Genomic DNA, 22,893 nt, shown 5'->3' on the forward strand with positions numbered 1-22,893 from the left:
CTTTTGAACAAACAGTGATTAATTTGCCCCACGCATACAAGCTCCACGCTGCAGCTGAAATCATGTTAGAAGTCATACAGAAGAATTAATGGACAAAGCCACTCCTGCATCATCTTGGATGTGCCATGTCAAGAGAATACAAATACTCCATGCCCTCATACCCTCAACAACTAACACGCGTTTTAGGAAATCAAAATATGGCAAAAAACTGTGAAATATCCAGAACCTTACGGTTAGTGAAAAAATACTGTTGACAACACACCTCAAGCCCTCTCTTCTACAAAAGAAATATAAGAATTGGCAGTTGCTATATACAGGCCCTTAAAAGATAATAGGAATACCATATGAAGGATCGCATCTCATAGCTACTGTAAATTTGAACAGTATTTAAGCATTGCCTAACCAGAGAGATTTACAAAAATACGTGCAATAAAGAGTATGATGTCTTATTTGTAAATATTATTACTTGTGTTTATTTACTGTAGTTGTATGTCTTATAGTCTATGTGGATTTAGTACCACAAGTCATGTTTACTGTTAAATAGGTTTGAATAGCTAAGTACCTAATTGATCTTCTACATTTAAAGTTTCGATCATTTGTTTAAAAGGTAGACAGTCTGTACAGCATGAAGAAATTATTTGTAAATAGTAGTATAAATGCATATATATATATATATATAGTGATACAAGTGAGGACTGGAAACGCTAACCTGGCATCCTGATATATATATATATATATATATATATATATATATATATATATATATATATATATATATGTGTGTGTGTGTGTGTGTGTGTGTGTGTGTGTGTAGTCGTCACTAATAGAAGCACTCCAGGATGCCAGGTTAGCGTTTTCAGTCGTCACTTGTATCACTATATATATAAGTGTATCTATAGGTATGAAGCATAAGTTAGGTATTTTCTCTCTTGAAAGTGGGACTTACGTAATACATGGAAATCTCTTTATCCTTATGACGTGTAATACGGAAAAAATGAGAAACCAAATCTACTTTTCTGAATGACGTGCAATATATGAAGAATGAGGAAGCATTGATAGTAATTTTAAGCCTCGTTGCTGTAATGAAAAGAAAAATTTTGATATATTGTTAACCATTAAGCAACTTACGCCATACAGTCTTTCACATTAAAAATAAGAGAAGCAGAAGTTTACCATCACTCATATAACTAAGTTTTCAATTTCATAGTATGTTAGTAATACAGTCACATAGCACTCGAAAAAATGAGGGATATGGATTTTTACAATGAGTGTTTCACTCTGCTTCCTGGTTTTTAGCGACTGCAGATTTTTAGCTTTTTCCTTTATTTTGAATGTTTATCATTACGATCCGTGCTCCCTAAGTGACGATTTGTGGAGTGTGGGCTTAAAACAATGGTACCCAAGTATTGGCATTTATATCTGTATTGCTCTATATATAAGGCCATTCTATTCCACAAGGCAATTACGCCCAACTCAGCATTCTGTGCAAAACGAAACAACTATTGTAAATATCCGTCGACAAAAATACTGAAAAGAAAGTATTACAGTCTGTGGTACTGCCAAAGAAAAAGACTTTGGAAATGTTCCTGTGTATAGTTACTAGCGTCCCATTTGTATCAAAGTAGTATTTGAGGAACTCATACGAGCGAAGGTGCTATGTGAAGCACGTAAGCAGATGATTAGAAATTACATTCAAAAGTGCACAGTGCCGGTGTACTCATCTCTGAAAAGTTGGAAGATACGTGGAAATGAATGATGAATCACAGGACACCAGCCATCTTCTGTATATCCTGCAGTTGGTAATAAACACCCGCAACTGCCAGAATTCGTGGGTTCGCTGCAGGGTACGGACTACACCTAATTTCCTGGCCATGTAGTGTGTGTCCATAATGCAACGTAAGACCCAACCGCAGACGTATATCTTATAAACTAAACTGCATGTGATTGCCTTAAATGCGAATGACGCACAGTTACACTACACTGACATTTACATGTTGCTAGTGATGAACTCGTAAGTGACTTCAAAGCAATGCTAAGCAACGAAATGTTTCGTGTGTTGAATATTATTTATTTATTTTCACTTCAAGTTCCATAGGATCAAATTGAGGAGTAAATCTCGAACGTAATGGAACGTGTCAGTACATGAAATAACAACATAAAAGTAATAACACATAAAAAGAAAATGTTTGTGAACCCAAAAAAGTCAGCCCACTGGTTTAAGTAAACTCAATCAACAATACAACATATGAATCAGCATAATTTTTCAAGGAACTCTTCACCAAAATAGAAGGAGTGACCCATGAGGAAACTCTCCAGTTTCGATTTGAAAGCATGTGAAATACTGAAAATATTTTTTAATTCTTATGGTAGCATATTGAAAATGGACACGGTAGTATACTGCATACCTTTCTGCTCAAGACTGCTCAAGTCCGATCCCAATGCCGGTTGGATTTCTACTGAGTATTAACTGAGTGTGCCGTGGGGAGTGGCCAGGAAGGTTGAGGCGCCATGTCACGAATACTGCTACCTGTCCGGATGGAGGTTCGAGTTCTCCCACGGGCATTGGTGTATGTGTTGTCCTTAGTTTAAGTAGGCGTAAATCTAGGGATGGATGACCTCAGCAGTTTGGTCCCTTAGGAATTCATACACATTTGAACAGCTTTTAACCTGAGCGAAAGCAACTTATTCTCGGGAATAATCTGATATTGTTTACAAGAAACGACAGTTAAGAACAATGTCAAATACCCAGACTAGAGAACAGGGGTCGACAAGAGGTTCCCGAACTTACACCAGTTATTGCCTGAACCGACCGTTTCTGAACCAAAAATAACCTTTTAGAAATGGGAGGGTTACCCCAAAATATAACGCCACACGACATAAGCGAATAAAAATAAGCAAAGTAGAACAATTTACGTGTGGAACCATCACTTACTTTAGATACCGTTCGAACAGTAAAAGTGGCAGTATTAAGTCATTGAACAAGATCATGAACATGGGCTTTATACGACAGTTTATTATCCACCTGAACACCAAGAAATTTGAACTGTTCAGTTTCACTCATCATATGCCATTCTGTGAAATTAAAACGTAGGTCTTTGTTGAATGGTGTGTTAGACTTTGTAAAAACTGAGTGCTAGTGTGATTTAGCGTTAATTTACTAATATTTTCTACAAGTGATATTTATAAGTCCCGAATTGCGCAATTTGAAACTGAGGCAATGTTGCACAACATCCTTTAATAACAAGTTAGTACCATCAGCAAACAGAAATATTTTAGTTACCTGTAATACTACAGGGTTTATCATTCATATAAATAAGGAACAGGAGTGGCCCTAACACTGATCCCTGGGGCGCCCCCCCCCCCCCCCATTTGACCTTACCCCACTCAGACCCCACATCACAGCCATTGTCAACACTATGTTGTTAAAGTAAGAAGTAAACCATTTTTGAGCTACTCCCTGTATTCAGTAATGGTCCAACATCTGGAGCAATATTTTATGAACAACACAATAGAACACCTTAGTTAGACCAAAACATATGCCTAGCGTTCGAAACCTATTGTTTAACTCATCCAGTACATCACAGTTAAAAGAGGTTATAGCATTTTCAGTACTGTCGACTTCTAAAGCCGAACTACACATATGATAGCAAATTTAAAATAGAAACTGATCAATTATCTGTACGTACATAGTCTTTCAACAATTTTAACAAACACTGATGGCATAGAAATAGGTCTAAAATTGTCTTCATTGTCCCTTTCTCTCTTTTTATAAAGCGGTCTACTACTTAGTACTTTAATCGTTCAGGAAACTAACCATTCCTGAGGGAATAATAAAAAAATATGGTTAAGTACAGTGCAGCGCAGTACTTTAATATTCTGCAAATCACTCTATCTTATCCATGAGGGTCCTTAGTATTCCGTGATTTAATTATTAACGAAATCTCTCTCCCTTGTCTGTATCACCGAGGAGTATTTCACACATCAATCTAGGAAAGGCATTTCCCAACAGAATATCTGAAGAAGACAATTATTTTTGTAAACAGGGTAGGTGTTGCATTCAGCTGACAGTATTTGCAACTTACAGCCAGTGAAAAACCGTATGCAGCACAGATTCGAGTCACACAAGTATAGTGTGTATGTGTGCGTGTGTGTTTGTGAGTGTATGTGTGACTGCCTGTGTAAATTGTTATTTATTTGTAAAGGGTAATTTATCACAGGGCAGCACTGCATGTCAAGTCTTATTGAAAGCAGTGACTGCCCCTGTAAATGTCCAATGTACGCCGTGGCGAGCGGTTTGAAGAATAACGTGCCAGCCGACCGCTGCTGTGGTTGGCAGCTGTCTTCCGTGGCGGCTGTGCTTGTTACGACGCCGTGTCCCAGCTGACGAGACGCCAACGACCTGTTGTAGCCTGGCAAATCTCGACGCCCGCATTAGACACTCGCTGCAGCACAATGATGCAGCAGCCATGGTTCAGTCCTCGATGATATCATTTCCTTGTTATATGCAAAATGTTTATCGAGAATTAAACTTCTGCAAAAAATATGGACGTTAAACAAAAAGAGAGATTTCTTCACTTTCTTTGGCAATTATCTGTCGATAGAGCAATTCTCTATACTCTATTCACATACCTTTTTTATGTGTTTAAATAATCAGAACTGTGTAATATATGACATTCCGTGTATATAATAAGCATGATGGGGACTCATGAACACGTTACTTAATACAAATTTTGGAGTTAGATAACTGAGTGTATAGAATACATGGTGATGCTGGTTTTTTTCCCCTTTGCTCTTTTTTTCCAGTTGAGGACAGGAACATCAAAACGGGAAATGTGCCAAGAATCTTAGAATAACTATCTCATCAAGTTCTCAAACATAAAAAATAATTCTGTTTTCACTTGTATACTTACTGGGCACGGGTCTAGGGGGTGGAAAGTCGGAGTATCAACCCAGGGCAGCAGTTTCAGGGGCGAGAAATTTCAAATTATTGAAAAAAAACATGTTTCTCTAAGTTCCTAGTGTTCAGCGAATGGTTGTCTAATGAGTATTCACTAGGTTTTGAAACGCATCCGTGTTTGTTTTTGAATATTTTTGAACACATTCAAGGTGATGTCTGAACGACTGATCTATTGTTTTTTGAATGCGTGCATAGCGTACATGACATCCCTTCCAGGGGAATCCCCGTCTCTTCTAGAAATAAGAAACCTTTTCCACAGACAGAAGGGGACGGTTCTACATGAGCTGAGCCGAATAAATACGAAGGGGGCGAGTGCCAATCATTGTTTGCTTATGTGGTTGATTGGATGTGCTAATGATCAACGTTGTTATAATCATTAGCGAAATAGATGGATTCAGAATACCAGAGGAGGAAAAAGAGTAATAGGAATAACAGGTGAGCAAGATTTTGACAAAAAATGTTTGCAGAACGCTAATTACTTAGTCCATGGTTACCTGCTGCTTAAGTTCTTTTCTCTAAATAGCGTGTAAAACGCGTTGTATAACCATGTAATAACGCCTCACCGGACAATAAACGTGAGGTAACTAAACCGGTTATTCAAGCAGGGTTAGTGAATTTAACCGGAGAATAAGTTTTGACAATGACAGGAATAGTTAGGAAATAAGCGATGACAATATTGTTTGTAAGAAACAGGAAGGAAAAGAAACGGAGACACAAACGGAATTATATAGAAGAATATGACTATTACAATTTTATATAAAAATTTGGTGCTGCTACTTTCGATCTCGTGTTTGAGAAACTGGAGCGTATGAATGAAAACAAAACATTTTGTTTCCATTAGGCCCAAAAGGCATTTGATATTGGTATTACGTGGATTATATTCTGTAGCGTTATTTATGCAAATGAGGTACGTAAAATTGACCATTTGTGCTAAAACGATCTCGCTTATTTGGCATGTCCTACAGTTGCTGCAATATTGGAAAGATGTATTTCCTTTCATCTAGCAGACAGTGACAAAAGTGACGTAATCAAATCTTGGATACTATTTGTACTAAGAGCTTTTTCAGTATTAGACAACAACAATTTGATTTTACATTTAGTCAAATGATAGACGAACTTTGATGAGGTGCTAGATTGTTTCGCAGAAAGAAATTACGCCATGTAAGGCTGTAGCAAGACTAGAGAGAATAAATTGCTGGGACAGAAGGTTTGAAGAAATGTGTACTGTCTTACTTTTCTCTTGGCTTTATTTGTTTTACGTTCCCAAAAGTTAATTTTATGTCAATTGAAAGAAAAGTTATTAGCTAATAGGCAATAAAGAGTGCAAATTTTCTAAACAGTTCTTTTCTCTCTGTCACAAACAAACCCAACCATTATTAACTGTGAGCTTCTTTGTTTACGGGGGAGGATAGGATGTCAAACCTGATGACTGAGAGCAAGAGAGACACTACAGGACATTTTAATTTCCACTGTCCTGAATACAGATTTGGTGACTTCCATCACTAAATACACACATTTGAATTCCACAGGGCGAAGTAGAGACGTGCGATCGAAGAATGCTGTGTGTAGAGGCGTGGAATTGCACTTTGACACACTTAAGAATAAATAACATGTCTTACATTTCTTGAAACATTTACGTTTCGTATATTCAGAAAGAAGTATGCTACAAAATGAACATATTTTTTACAAGTCGATTTTTTGTTTAGATTTTGGCGTCACATCTCAAATAATCTGGGGGGGGGGGGGGGGGGGGGAGGGCACAGTCAAGTTTTCGCCCTGGTTCGGAATTATCGTATATCTGGAGCTGATACTTATCGATGAAACAATTACCCTGAGCATTTTGCAAGAAATTACTGTATTTGTAAAGTTTTCTTAACAATTCATCCATAAAATGTTTTTTGTATTTTTTATCTTACTTTCTGTCTTTCTTTCCTAAAGGTAACATGAAAACAATTTTCTGAGAGATAACGTCCACCTACAATCACTGTTAAATGTTTCTGGCGTACGAAGCTGACAAGCATTCATGGGAGGGGATAAAATGTTTCATTATTTTTTATCCAAAATTTTTGTTCTGATAATGTACTTACAAGGGAAGCTATGATTTTTCTGTATGTTCAAAGATTACATTTAACGTACCGATACTTCCAGAAGTTGTAAACATGGTGAATGTAAAGACACTGACTAAAACGGAAAATGTGATGCTCTTTCATCTTCTTCTTGTACTATCACTTTTTTTGTCATTGGAGTTCGAGCTTAACAAATGTAAGTGTATATCAACCTATGCGTTGTGAAGGATATTTAAACTGTGTTGTATCGGCTCCGTTGTTAAGTCAAGCAATTACCTTGTCTTTTAATCATTTATGCTGGTTTCTTCGAATGTTACCTGAGAAATACACGAGATTGCCGGCGGGCAGTTCGGACATGAACGATTGGACGTAATTAGTGTCCTTTCGTTAATTACTTTTCAGTTAAGCGTCAGAACGCCACAGAGATATTCACTCCGATAATTTCTCGGCTGTTTGCAATATTTTTCAATTAATACTGTCTGGGTCTGATGGAAATCACGTTTCTAGACACTGATGTCTGCTTGATAACATGCAGATCTACAGATAAAAATAAAGATGCTGGAGTTTAATCGGGTAAATCGTCCTGTTAAAGCAGGGAATTTTTCTGTGGCCCACTACAGTGAGAATTTTGAGTAAAATTATTCCAGCCTCAATTAAAGTTCACCTTATGTCGCGGTAGGTGTGTAATTTGCCTGTTATTTTAGCACCTTCAAATTTTTAAAGTCCTGTCGATTCTATCGCATTCTCCTTTACCTCTGCAAGATCACTAGTTTGTGATTATCAACGTCAACACCTCATTAACTCTCGCAGTGTTCAACCGGATTACCGAACCTTTATTTTACTCTTCAAACATTCCAGAATCTTTGTTTTACCAAACTATAGTCGGTCAGGTTCCTTCTTTGATACCCTGGCATCTTCAAGGTAGACATTTAGTTCTTTCATTCTAATAAAATATAATAAAAACTTGACACTAACGGAACAAAAGCTTTTGTTAGTCATGCACACTTCCATGCCGTTTTTATAATTCTTTACGGGCCTTGTGAATCCACATTCACCTCTTAGAGGTTTAGTGTGTCTATGTGCAGAATTCAGAATTACCATAAGGTATTTGCTTATATTGTTTCCCATTTGCTACAAATCATTGAATTACAAAGAAGACGCATCTAGCTGCACCCCTTTCTCCATTACAACACGGGAAATTAGCAGTTATAAAAGACAGGAATCGTGAAAAACATGCATCGACTTCATTACGCTATACAATAATGTTTGGATATATGATACAGGAAAGTAAACCAGAAAACATGAGTTGTAACACATATCTTTACACGGAAAGAGGTAGTTGTAATCATTTTGGATCAACTGAAATTGCTCCCCCCCTCCCCCCCATTCACCCATCCCAATGCACGCACTGGTTTTATTTTCTTATTTTTTGCAGTACTAGTAGCGCAAGAAACATCGATTCCATAAGAAAACTCTTCACACATAGTATGTGATATATATATATATATATATATATATATATATATATATATATATATATATATATATATATATATGTGTGTGTGTGTGTGTGTGTGTGTGTGTGTGTGTGTGTGTGTGTGTGTGTGTGTGTGTGTGTGTGTGTGTGTGTGTGTGTGTGATTGAGGGGGCTGTAATGGCTATATATGATTGTAAGTGCGATTAACTGGTACTGAGGGAGAGAGGACAGAGTATTGAGACATACAAACATGTAGATGGAATTCATGATGCATTATCTGTATGCATTGATGTATAGTACATCAGCTTGTACTTTTAGCTTATTTTCCTGATATTTTGTGTTTACCTCCAGCTCTGTACAAAACTGGTGTGAAATCAATTTATCATGAAAATAAAACTAAGAAAATAATACAAAATGAAACAAACAAAACACTGTACTTTATTGCTTCAGATTTAGAAGACCAGGCACATTCGTCACACTAATATTTTAGTCTGAGTCAACCAAAAGTACCACTACATATAGCATGAGTATGTCTTCCGTTTCATGATCACTGCAGGAGCCTTGCAGTTGATATGCTGCACCTGCCCAGCTGTTATGCCCACAGTCCTTCAGCAACTCTAGTATTTGGGTACACCACACTTAAAACACTTGCATATGATGTTTTTCAACTGTCCCTCCTTATAACGCAAGAGTTCTACAAGAAATCTTGAAGAATTTTGAGAATAATAACACTTAAAAGGCGTGTAACTGATGGCCTGCAGATACCCGTTCTTAATTTTCAGAGCCCTTCATATAATCTTCAGTAATTTTGAGACGATCACACTTAAAAAAACTGAGACTGATGTGTTGCTCCTGTTCATCTTCCTATGTCAGAGTCTTGAGTAAACCATCAAGTATTTGGAGAAGATCTGATTTCAACGTGCTTTCCTGTAGACCTCTTAAAACCTATAAAAGAGGAAAAAATCATATAAGTTATATCAATTTCAGTACTTCAATTACATATTAATCTCCATCCCAAAACATTCATGTACAGTAAGATGGTAAGTTACGAAATGTATGCTAAATTATGATATATACATAAGGAAAATGTTTTTAAACTCATAGTGTCTTTCACCCTCATCTATTAGAGAACGCCTACTAAACAAATTGTGTCTACCAATTCCTAGTTTCTGTGTAATTATTAGACTTCCGGTATAAAATACTGAGAAACAGGTTTCTTGTAGTAGAATAGAAGTGTTGGGAGTTTCTAGTCAATAAGCATACTGCATTAAATATTTCAGCACATCACCTATGATTTTACAACGAATTTCGAATTACAATCTAATATTTAGAGACAGTATGGATAAATCCAACACTGTAACATATTTTCTTGACATACATACCTCGACAATTTTGATGACGATCAGGTAACGTACACTCGAAGACGGATCATTAATATACTGCTGCAACTCTGAAAACAGTCCCTTGTAGAGCTCGTCAGAAACGCGCTGGTACATCAAAATATTCACTAACGATTCAGCAGCTCCCAGACGTATTATTACCTAATGATGCAAACATAAGGGTTGATAAACACCTCAGATCAAGATACCATCTCTAAGTTGTAACAACATCTAGTGCATTATTGATAAGAATATTGAAATAGCAGAGTATTACGAGGTTAATAATTAAGAATCATAAAGACAGGCGAAAGAAATAGTTTTATCACAATGGGTCAAATTCTATTATCTCTAATCAATACTGAACATGATTTAATCTTAACTGAGCTAAAATAAATACTCAGTGTTTCTAAACAAAAGCAGTCTATTCTAAATAGACATAAAAAGTCGGCATACCTCTTCGTCCTTCTGTAGCATATGAAATAGGGGTATAATATCGACTTCAAAGTGGCTTAAATCCACCACTTTTGCAAACTCATCCAGTTTTCTGGCTGCATTTTCCCTCACAGCAATACTTTTATCAATACACAGACGATAATATATTTGGCGCATGAAGGCTGCAAAGAAAAGAAACGAGTAAATTAAATTGTTTAATCACATACCGACAATACGAATCACATTTGTAATAAGTTAATATACAGGGAGGTCAAAAACAGTCTGAAAAGCTTGTAAGTGTGTTGCAGGGCCATATGTGCTAGAAAATAACTTCTAAGAAAAAAATTCGATACATAACGACTTTTCCGAGTTATTGAGTGTTGAAGTTAGCCAATCAGCTCGTTGTATGGGCGCACTCTACAGGTCTGGCAAGTCTGACATTGGTATGCGAAGAGTACAACTAACGACTCATAAAAGTATCATGTGATGTGAAATAATCCTTGACCTGACAGCACGTTCTTTATTAAATGCTTGTGCTGTAATTTGAGAAAATGTAACCCGGCATCGTCGATTGCTCTCAGTTGAATGTAGTACCCCACATGTTGATACTAATGTATAAAGTAGTATCACAACTAGAAGAAGAGACATATTCTATATTTTTGCAAAAAGCCTCTAACCCTACTCGACATCAAACGTACATTCCCTGAGTCAAATCATCACAAGCTGGTGAGGCCTTTTTGGAAAAACAAACAACATTTCTATACAGTAATAAAAAAAATTTCGAGATGTATAAGACAAACATTTCCTACTGCATTCTCGATAAGCCAGAAGAGTACAGTTAGTTGGACTGGACGAATTACCTTTTCCAGCCTGCGAAAGTCCCGAATAGCACTTACACAGGAGCGTGCGTGCTAAAATTCTAGACTTAATGGACTCTTCTGCTGTCAATATACTCAAGAGAGAGACGAATCGATCTTCGAAGTATTGACGAAATATTGTTGGCGTTGTCTCCCTCTTCCAGCACTGCGCTGTGTCACTCACACCTGTTTCCTCAGTTGTTGGGGTGTACTCCAGAGCAGTCTGAAGAGGAAATACAACAAATATAGGAACGAACTCAGAAAAACTATAAAATGTGAATACTCTATTAAAACATTTCAATTAAAAGCTCAGAAAAAAGTATCACTGCATGTGAAGGTAAATGGCTATTAAAACTATCATGTGGGTTACAGAACACATGTTTCTTGAAACCAGGAACTCTCTGATACAGTTATCACTGGCACGACGCACTTTGTCACCGAAGGCATGGTAACTTATTTGAATGTAGCTACTAAATGTTTGCAAAGAGTTCTGAATGTCGTTACTCATTTTCTGATTTCTTTATCGTTAGTTTGTAAATTTTTGTCCTAAAAGAAGTAACAACTACTTGAATACAATTTATGTACGCAAACAGCATCAGTCATACAGCATATTTGGGAATAAATAGTTGAGATCCTTAGCAACTCAGTAATTACAGTCAATCTATCGCAATTTCCAATTCAGGTACAAAATAAGTCCACAGTTTTGCACAACAAATCTTTCATTAGCCTCAGCAATTTAATACATAGTGAGGCATACACCTCGTAAAATTGTCTACTGGAGAATGGTACTTCTGATAGAAGTCGAACTGGAGATGTTAACTAGGAACACGATAAACAATACTGTCTCTACTACTAATGTTAGAAAATAGACTGATGACAACCCACACTGCAGATTTCTAAAAAGACTTCGATTGTTGTGATTACTGTACAGTATTTGAAATTTCAAATAGTTCTGAACTATTAAAAACTGTATGTGGAAGCCTATCTGCGTCGTGTACAAAAAACTGCAATTATATTGGCGAATACAAAACAGAAGTAGTAAAAAATAAAACAGCTTTTAGCCTTTCCTTGATGTTATTCAATAACTACTTTGAGACAGTAGTTAAGGAAACGAAGGATCAATTCTGACAGGAAGTTAAGTTCCAGAAACGGAAAGAAAAACTGTTTAATGTTTGCCACTGCCATTGCAACACACGGAAAGTGGCTTAGAAGGTAATTTGAAAAGAATGAATGGAGTCTAGAAAACAAAAACTTTGAGATTTCTTGATGATATTATTTCAGTGATCTCAAAGTACTTAGAAGAGCAACTGAACAGAATGGACTGTGACTTGATATTCAGGTGTGGTTGAGAAAATTAAATTAGAAAATCAAACACTTTTCTGGTTCGATAAATATGGTACCAGCGATTACTGTAACTTGTAAACTGTGAACGTATTATGGCATTACAAACGAATGTCTTGCATAGGTTCAGCAGCCTAAGCTGCAGTTGGAGCAGTCACAACAATCAATTATCTAGAAGTTTCTGTCCAGAGTGAATCAACATGAGACGGCAACATAACTATATTCTTGGTGAAGACATATGCTAGACTCGTATTGCTTAAAGGACTCCTAATAAACAGAAATTAACGCACGAATGAAGTCACCTGCGAACAATTAGATCTTGAGCACGGTTTGTTGGTGTGGAATGCTTACCACGTTTGAAAGAAGAGCTGGATGATTTTATAAAATGCCTTGTTTTGTTACCATTTGTGTTTCTCTATCAATTATTTCTTGCACAATCCTTTTCTGGTAATGACTCCCGTTCTCAAGCGCATTTTATCGTGTGTTATAGTACTTGTAAGTGATATTTTTGAAGTGTGTGGTGCTACACTTCTCTGTTGCCTTTACCGTAATAGGCAGACACGAGAAGTTTTCTAATTAACGCTCGATGTTTACATATAGGTTATGTTGAATCTGGAAGAAGCTTTTCCTTACGGCTTTCTTCTGTTTCGTCTATGCAGAAGCTCACACATATTAAATATCAGTCACACAACTTACACGGCACAGCAAACATACAATAACAAACAGTAGCAAAGATATTTTTACATGTAGCGAGCAGAGATTACGCTATAGATCGTTCACGGGGTATGTATATTACTCTTTCGTGGACAGGGTATTTTTCGTCTGTAATCTCAATAACTATTTGATTATACATTGTTTACAACGTTAGTAGTTCTTACGTAGCACTATATGACTTGCGTCTTTAAGGATCCTAATTAAGCACCTGAAGGAATTCACTGAATCACTTTCCAGTTTTTTATTGAATGTTTTGTGTTCTTAATTTTTATGATGTGAACATATCTCCGCTTCTTCAGTCAGATCCATTTTACGACTTTCAATTAGTCGGTGGAGCCAAATGTCCTTTTGATCTTCGTTGACGAATTGGTGACCTGTACTGTGTATGTGTTGACCTATTGATGATGTGGTTTGTCTGTTGTGTGTATAGGCTACTATGCGCTCTGTAAACGTGGTGGGAAATTCTTAGCCTGTTTATCTTCGGCAGAACATGTAGCATTCCTTTCAAGTTACGTTATATTTTCAATAATCTAAATATGTGTTATGAATGGACTCTGTGGTATAGATGTACGCAATCTAATTTCTGAATTTTTTATTTTAAAGATTTTGGAGTCTTTTTAATCTAGAGTCTGTTTGATACAAATTTGATGTTATCTTTTTTCTGTAGTGTTTCTTGTTTCTAGATCTTTCTTTATTATACTCAGTAATTAGTCAACCACTGAAGCAATTTGCTGTTCCATGTTTTCTTGATTCAGATAGCACTGACATCCTTTATACTTGTTTATGTACGTTTAGGTGGCATGCGTTTGATGGTATTGTGATGTTGGTCATTGTACCATTCCTATAAATCTTGATTACGATTGTTGTGATATTTACGTCCAGGTAACTAATACTTTGTCTTCTTTCTGCTCCCCTGTCAATATTAAACAAATGAAAAAGAAACAGTTTTGTTACTGCAGTGACCTTCCTTAAATTAAGGGTTCTAGCGTTTAGGGTTGTGCAGACAGTCGGTATTTTACCTAAACTCATCTCATTAGGTGTGAAACAGGTTAAAAGGAGAGCTAGAATCAGTGAATTTCACTTCGATAATTGTGAGAGTTCCTGTAACGTTCAGAAAACATCAGCCTGATGCAGAGAATAATGTCTGTCGGTGACTACTTAGTACGTGCCCTTATATGCTAGTGATAGGAGATCATTGTCTGGTAACAATACTAGCTTACCTCCGATTCGCCGTCGCTCACTTCCTGGACCCACATCAGTTCTTCATCAGCGTCCTCGTCTCTACGCCTTCGCCTACAGAACGCCCAAAGGCAACAGGTTTGTTCACAGGAGAACAAACGATTCCTCAGACGCGCCCACATCTGTGACACAGAAGAGTCTGTGTCACATGCTGCCCATTGCTGTGTGAAACATAATTCCCTAACAGTTTCCAAAGCCCGATTCCTCCTGTCTGCTCTACACAATCAGTTGATATAACACAACACTTCGGAGTAACCAGAAAGCCACAAAATATGCCCAGGCACGGCAATCACTGACACGTAAGCGTAATTTCAGAGTTGTTTAAACAATATTATAATAAATATTAGCAATTATCGAAAGAATAAAATGTTACTGTTAAATACCGTAAACACTGCAGTGGTTGTACGGAAAATAACCACGAGCACAGAATGTGTCCCGTGGGTCTGTCCTCGTGTTAGCATATTCCTTATAATGCGAGGTTTTGTTTTCATGCACATATCTGTGGGTGTGGGTGTGTGTGTGTGTTTGTGTGTGTGTGAGAGAGAGAGGGGGGGGGGCAGAGAGCCTGTGTGTGTACGTGTGTCTGTTTCTTCCGTCCTTGCGTATCAATAGCGTATTTGTCAATCGTGAAGTGAAGAATAAGTGGACAATATGTACAGGTCAGGATAAAAGCAACATGTTTTATCTGTGGCAAACAAAAGTACAAAGGAGTTCTATAAGCCACACTAGCATCGTCTCTTCAGATACACTTAGGACTCACTCCGAGGAGACAGTTAGTGCTCTGAAAGTAATCATAGTTAAAGTTGAAAGCTAAGTTTTAATTTCAGTTACAGGCTCACAAAAGAACGTCACAAAACATCTGTACAATCAGATCGTCTCATAGAGACAAAAAAGTTTAATAGGAGTGAGTGGTAATGGAATGACAACCAAGTGAAAATGATCGAAAAGTTTAAGGTTATCACACCTGACTGGGAAAATTGCTGTACTGATTATGAACGCCTAGTCTTTCTTCAAGAAACTGTTTACTATTGGTCGGTGAATTATGAAAGCATCGAGCACGATTGATAGCGACGCAGATCGTACCTGTTTTTTTTTTTTTTTTTTTTTTTTTTTTTTTTTTTTTTTTTTTTTTTTTTTTAAATAAGAGAAAAGGGATGGCTTTGAAGGTATACATACACATTTGAAACACGAAAATTGTTGTTGCTTTGCAAAACATGTTTTATCATGCGTATGTGGACTGGCAGACCGAGAGAGGTGGATAGTGGTTAGCACACAACACTCGCTTTCGGGTGGACGGCGGTTCAATCCCGCGTCCGGCCATCCTGATGTAAATTATCCGTGATTTCCCTAAAATGCCGGCATGGTTCCTATGAAAGGACGCGGCCGACTTCCGTCCTCATCCTTCCCTAACCCGATGAGACCGATTATCTCGCTGCTTGGTCTCTTCCACCAAATCAGCCCAACCAAATCCAACCCTTTATAGTAGAATCTCTACAGGGAACAATTGGCCTTTTGAAAACTGGCTTGTACGAAACACCATGTTGTTCCCATCATTTAGAAACTCCAGAAGGCTGTAGCTAACAAGGCCTAGATTGTCGCTGCGAATCTCTATTTTCGAGAAACGTTCGATACAGTTACACGCCGTTCTGAAGTAAACAAGCAATAGGCATGCAGAATAGTGGCTCTGGATTGCGAAAAGGCTGTAGACATACTAGACAACGTAAGTCGTTACGTAGTCCCTAATGCCATTTTTGCTTTATCCAACAGGTGTTACGTTTATTCCAAAGCAGCAGAATTCATCTGCACGATGATAGGAAATGTGCTGCGCATCTAAGAATCACTTCCATGCTACTTGGCGGTGCTGTAGGCGCTGAAATCCGTGGGGGGCAGAGATATGGGAAAATATATATTAAATATTTGAGGACGTTGTATGCAACTGCTACGCCTACATCAGGGGGTTGTTATAGGAGAGAAATTAGTACTGAGCTGCTTCAAACAAGCCAGAAGAAATATCATCCACTTAAAGTAGGCACTAAAACATTTCTGCAATTTAAATACATCCCTTATTCCAGCGAGCATACCTGAAATCTTCAGCGAAAGCACATATTCTTGATGATATTATGGGATCAAAGTAATGTACCAAAAGTTTCCTTAAACTACACATTCAAACTTGAGAACTCTGTTGAACGATGTTAATATGGTATTACTTCATCAATTGATTCAGTTCTCTCTGTTTGTAAGAAATCGCATACAACGTTCCACCAATCATTTCCTCTGCAAGATTTACCTGTAAAGTAACACAGCATTCACATAAAATTTTTAACTGTTATTATCAAGAAGCAGGGCGTTCGCTGTGGTCCTGTGACACACGTTACATGGTATCGTAACTGCCGCAGCGTCGGTAACATTATCACAAAACAGAACTTGTGTCTTACTTTTATCTTGTTGTGTGTCATTTTACAATGAAATAAAAGAGTAAAATATTAACAGGACAGAGACTGTCTGTAATTTAAAATTAATTATTTAAATTTAAATTAATACTGAGCAGTGTCTCTGATACTGCAATCCCCCTAATACAAACTGTGAGAAAATTAGAAATTAAAGGTCAGGCATGAACAAAAAGAGGCGGATGGATGAACATGAATTGGAGGACATAAAATTCGAGCGTGAATTTGCAATGTAATCTTTCTAACTTTCAGATATGCTCCGTGTTCAATAAATCCGCCATATGAAAGTTATGACAGTTGCCACTCCCACTAACTCATGCTGAGCTACGGAATTCCATCTTAACTTCATCCTAACGAGATGTTCAATGTAGATAACACAATCATCAGAGAACATGGAAAACACTAAACTGAATTCCCCACGTAACAACTACATTTGGGTAAATCAGATTTTTTTCAGTGTCATGAAGAACGCAGTATATCTGACAACAAGATGTTAAATTCATAAATTACCGATAATGGGTTAGCAGTAACTAGTGAGGTAGTGGTTACAATTGCCTCCCTCTTGGCTTATACATACTAAATAGACCTAACCTGAAAATGTAATATTCAGATCGCTGATACTAGACTCCAGCGAGACCCTGAAACTATTCCACACTTTAGTGGAGGGTCATAAGATATTAGAATTACACGTTGTTTTAAATGTAACGTATGTTTCTTTCCAGTTTTAATTTTAATAACTTACTCCTGGCTCTAGAACTACAAATATGCGAAATCAAGCTGTATCTCGCAAAATTACAATCGTATGCCACGTATCTCGGCGCAGGCTGTAACTCTTCAGCACTATTTCGTAAATCAGAGTCTCAAAAATTACCGACGGCAGATCCAGGCAAAGAAATGAAAGACATTCAGTGCTTACCTCGACAGATAATAAGAGCCTTCACTGGCAACGCAAACAGGATTCGTCAGTAAGCTCACGATCCGTTCAGTATTTGCCTCAGACTGTCGCCAGGCAACGATACACCTCGCCTGCCATCATCTCTCATTGTTGAAGACTTCGCTCTGCCGCGAATCTAAGTGGAGGATAGGGAACCTTCCATCGAAAGAGATGACAGCTTTGCTGCAAATCTAACATAACTGACTGCTGCTGTGGTTAAGAACGACAGTGAAATATATAATTTGCCACCATTCTCTGTACTTCGTCCATAGCCAACACTCGTAGTATAGCTTACGTGGGCTGTCTGTGAAAACAGATGTTCTTATATGGATGTAGATCAAACCAAAAGCCTTCAGCATCTCCTACTTGAACAACTGGCAAGGTGTACGTGCTAAATGTGGTACGGATGGAGAGGAGAAGCATATCTCCTCTTTCACACAACGCTGATCTTTTGTACCGCAATGGAATTATATCTTATGTGTTGTATAGAATTTCTTAAGCACCGCCCCAACCTGTTTTGTGGTAGATAGTACCAACATTATCGACTTTCTTTCCTATGTTATTTTCATATTGACCCGGGGGAAAACGACGGCACGCCCCGTAATATTTCGTTCCTTACTCTCGTGAGTCTTACGTGAGCGCTTTTTTTAGTAACGTAATGGACGCACGTTCTTCTTCGAATACAGGTTTTCGAAATTTACCCAACATGCTTTCGTGAGATCTACGGCGTCTTTCTTCAAGGGATCCCCGTTTAAGTTCCCTTGGAATTTCTGTTGTACTTTCTTACGGGCTACGCCTACCTGTAATGATTCTAACACCACTTCACTGTTTGTTGCCAAGCCTACTTGATAAGAATTCAAAATACTTGAACGATATTCTAGAAATGATCTTGGTAGCTGCTCGTGTGCGGTATTCTATTGAGATGAATTGTGTTTTCTCAGAATCCTTCCAATAAAACTAAGCTTTTCATTCGCCCTGCGTATCAGTGATCTTACATTATTACCGCATTTCATATCACGACTTGGCGTTATCCGAAACACCTTAACTGCTGTCATGTGCTCGACATGTTGATCAGCAATCTTGAAATGTGATATTATTCAGTCTTTGTGTTTGTTGTTTTATGTAAGATCTTTTTTCTAAAAAAAAATCATTTATTGTAGAGATTACACGTAACAAGAAAGCTACCTGATTTAAGTTTGAGTAACACACAAGAAATTTTAATTAAGAAAGTGAGTCCTGAAGTGTAGTGACAGCTGCCTCTTCAAGACACAACACTAAAATTAGCTCACAATCTACATATGTGTTTGTGGGCAGTATTATTACTGATACAGTTCTACTAAAACAATTACTACCGCGACAGTGAGTTAACAATCGAAATTCCTTTTTAGTTCTTGTTTAATAGAAATGAGGGTTATAAAAAAATACAAATAATGGAAAACATAAATAAATAATCATTAAAAAATACAAACAGTAAAGAAAGTTGTGAGACAAGTTAGTGAAACAGAAAATTTGTTCCTGAAATCGTAACTGTGTCGTTGTTGAAGGTGCAGGAAAACTTCGAAGCTATCGTCATTGAAACAGCTTTTCAAGTATTTGGTTTTACTACTGATTTCTTTTTCTATACAACCAATAACCAATTACGGGTGCACCAAGAAGGACGTCAAATGCAGACTAGCAACGAAAAAGGGCATTTCTGGTCAAGAGAAGTCTGCAGGGATCAAACATAGACCTTGATTTGACGAAGAAACATCTGAGAATATACGTTTCTAGCATAGCATTGTACGGCAGTGGAACACGGACTGTGGTAAAACCAGAACAGGAGAGAATCAATGCATTTGAGCTGTGGTGCAACAGATGAATGTTGAAAATAAGCGGACTGATAAGGTAAGAAATGAGGAATTTGTGTGCAGAATCGGAGAGATAACGAGTATGTGGAAAAGACTGACAAGGAGAAGTGACAGGATAATAGTGTAACGCCTGTTTTTGACCTCTTTTATATCTGTATCGATAATTCTATGTCAATCTGTAGTGTTCCTTACATAGAATATTGTCTCTGTTGTGGAAAGTCTTTGACTATGTACACATATTTCAGTTAGATGAACTGTTGTAGGATGTTGTTTAAAATATTCTTGCAAATTACAAAAGCTACTGGAATACTTGTAATATAATGTACAGTAAATAACTTGGTCCATAGTTAGGGAACATAGTGTTGAATGAAAAGTTGTAGGGAAAACCCACAGCTACCTAACTAGCTTGGCGAAGTGGAAAATTTGTGTTGGCGCGCAAGTGGCAACTCATCCTTTGTGACGGGTAAGGAGTCTGGTCTGAGCAGCTCTGTAGTTAACACCTGGCTAGCAGTAGCGGATAATTGTAGCTCCTACTCTTTGATTTTTGATGCCAGAGGAGTTTAAGAGCAATATTTATTGGCCTCGGATGCTGAATTTCGTGATACCATTACCATGGTAGGGTTTTTGGCCCTTTAAATATAATTTAGACGTCAAGAAAATATGTTGTAAGTAGGCTGTTTATGTGTTTGTATGTTGGTAGCGCTATGTAGCGCTCTGTATTAATTCTCTGACTTCGCTGTGGCAGTCAGTATAAAGCTCTCTGTGGCTGGTCGGACTAGCAGTTGGAGGTGAACAGCCAACACTGAAGGAGGTTGGAAGTCAGTGGTTAACACTGATGGAGGTTAGAGGTCTGAAGTACTAGCGCAAGCTGAGGATCTGGATGTGTATCTGTCATGGGAATGTAACATTGTTCATGATTTATAATTTTGGAACTTAATATCATGGACGATTATATTTTTTTAACTATATGTCACATTATTAAGGTAAAAATACATTGTTTGCTTTGCAACATAATCTTTCCTTTGCCAACCACATGCCTATTAGTAGTTAGAGCCTACAGTAGTTAGAATCTTTTGATTAGCTGGTTGTATTGGCGCTTGCTGTATTGCAATAGTTCGTGTAATAAAGATTTTTGTGAGGTAAGTGACTTATGATATAACATATGGGTTCTTGTTATGATTTCTACTTGTTCAGGGTCATTGTTTTAAGTTATCATTTTTACGCTGTCAGATCGCAATACCATTGAATGTTGTGGGTAATTAATGTATGGGAAAAGTTTGAGTTCTGTTAGTGAGGGAAAAGTCAGTATGTCAATGCTGTGACGATAACGACTGATGAAACTATACTTGCATTCAGTTTCACTCAGCAGTTAAAGTAAAAATACATTTAAATATATTAAGAAGTTTCACCTGGGGCCCTGCCAGGATACATTACTGGAATCTTCTGATTTTTCTTACAGTTTGAATGATTAGTGCTTGATCAGAAATAAGTTAATGTTTATTGCTAGGGTCTAATTGTACAGAGAATTTCCTTTGTAGTTATAGTTTTTTATTGTTGTACCATATTGTAGCGAACAAAGCAGTTGTGGTATGCATGTGGATGTGAACTAAATATTGTTCAATCACTTTTGCAGTTAATTAGATATTTATTATTTTCAGTGTATTTTAGTGTGTCTGTTGATTTTCTGCTTTTCAAATTGTGTTTTTTCTTTGTTATTGTGTGAAGTATTGTGACAATCATCGTGTGTGAAAAATTTGATACTAGGCTGTAAGTAAATTGAGAAATGACAGTGATGACGGGTGTAGGTTGTCAGTACCGCCTTGTACCGAATTGATAAATGTTCAAGACAGTAATTAGGTAATTTTGCATAGGGAGATGGACCAGACAATAAATAATGGTGTAGAAATGGAAACAATCAGTGAATTTCGCACTATTGTCGATCGATCGATAAGTAACTCTTCATCTCAGGAATGCTGAATAACAGAACGAAACCTTGCAAACACCATAGATTCGGGTTTTGCGTCATCACCATTTTCTCAATCAGCTCAACATTCATTCTCTGCTTTTCAAAATACAAATGTTGCCGGTGCAAACGCACTGTCGAAAGACACAATGGAACATGTTTCAGACAGTAAAGCATTGTTATTGCTATTGATTCAAAAAAATGAAACAATTAATTCAAAATGATAAACAAACACAACAACAGCTAATGCAAGAAATGGACAAAATCAGAAACAAGCACTGCAACAGTTTCAAAAATAACACAACTGACCAACCACTTGAACAAACACGTGAAGTTTTAACTGCCGAGACACCCGAAATCGATTATAAATAGCAAAAAGCTTCTGAAGATGTAAAAACACAAATTTCTGAACATTTTCAGCCTATCTTTTCGCGACATGAAGACACGGTACAGAATCATGAAGAAAGGAATGCAGTTCATTGTGCACGAAAATCACGACGCCTTTCGGGCTGGAATTGACTCAGGTGCATCTACCTATGCGGTCGCGCAACTTGTGCAATATCAGGAAGGCTTAAGAGACACAGTGGATACGATTTCGATACAGGTAGATGCTCTAAAGCTTGTTTCATAAAGTCACACGGAGCAGGTCAGCGCATTGTTGAAAAGAGTAGTCGAACTTTCGCATCAGCTTGCAGGGGAGTACGGAAAAGTCAGGAAATTCAAACAAAGTCAGAAACAAATCAACACGTAACACAAAAGAAAAATGATCGAAGTAGAAGATCAGTTGGCACACAAAATACAAGAATTACATATTTCAGAGGATACTCGCGTTCTGTCACGGGAAGAGGTATTTAGAAAAATGAAAAGGTTAGAAAGCAATAATACTTGGTGGTTCGGCGATCTTGAAAGGAGGCGACGGGGTGCACCGAACTTTGAGGTGGGACCGCTGACACGATATAAGAATGACAGATTTGCAAATCGGCGACACAACGAATTTCACTAAAAGCTCTTCATCACTACGTGTAAATTCATAACATTCAAGATTTCTAGTAATGATATACAGTCATATGCTGGCTTTCTCAAATTCTTACTGCTTTCCTCATAATTGATCATTAAAGTAGAAAGAATATTGAACCACATTTCTAGTCTGAAAGCGATTATTGAAAAACAATTTGCTTTCTGACTTAGACTCTGCCATTAAACTATTCACTTGAAGTTACTATTACGCTTTCATTTCGCA

General features: G+C 37.4%; 1 protein-coding gene across 1 annotated transcript in view; it reads right to left on the bottom strand.

Annotated features, from left to right (window-relative positions):
* Positions 1 to 8,915: 8,915 nt before the first annotated feature.
* The window catches only part of LOC126278619 (serine/threonine-protein phosphatase 2A 65 kDa regulatory subunit A alpha isoform-like), a 57,531-nt gene continuing 43,553 nt past the window's right edge, over positions 8,916 to 22,893 (bottom strand). Inside the window, exons 2-6 of the mRNA XM_049978858.1 lie at positions 14,444 to 14,584; positions 11,172 to 11,391; positions 10,333 to 10,493; positions 9,883 to 10,041; positions 8,916 to 9,445 (exon numbers count right to left, since the gene is read on the bottom strand). Coding sequence (XP_049834815.1) covers positions 9,365 to 9,445; positions 9,883 to 10,041; positions 10,333 to 10,493; positions 11,172 to 11,391; positions 14,444 to 14,584 — 762 coding nt within the window. The 3' untranslated portion in view covers positions 8,916 to 9,364. The remainder of the gene's footprint in view (positions 9,446 to 9,882; positions 10,042 to 10,332; positions 10,494 to 11,171; positions 11,392 to 14,443; positions 14,585 to 22,893) is intronic.

Source organism: Schistocerca gregaria, chromosome 6, assembly GCF_023897955.1.
Source record: "Schistocerca gregaria isolate iqSchGreg1 chromosome 6, iqSchGreg1.2, whole genome shotgun sequence".
Taxonomy (NCBI): Eukaryota; Metazoa; Arthropoda; class Insecta; order Orthoptera; family Acrididae; genus Schistocerca; species Schistocerca gregaria.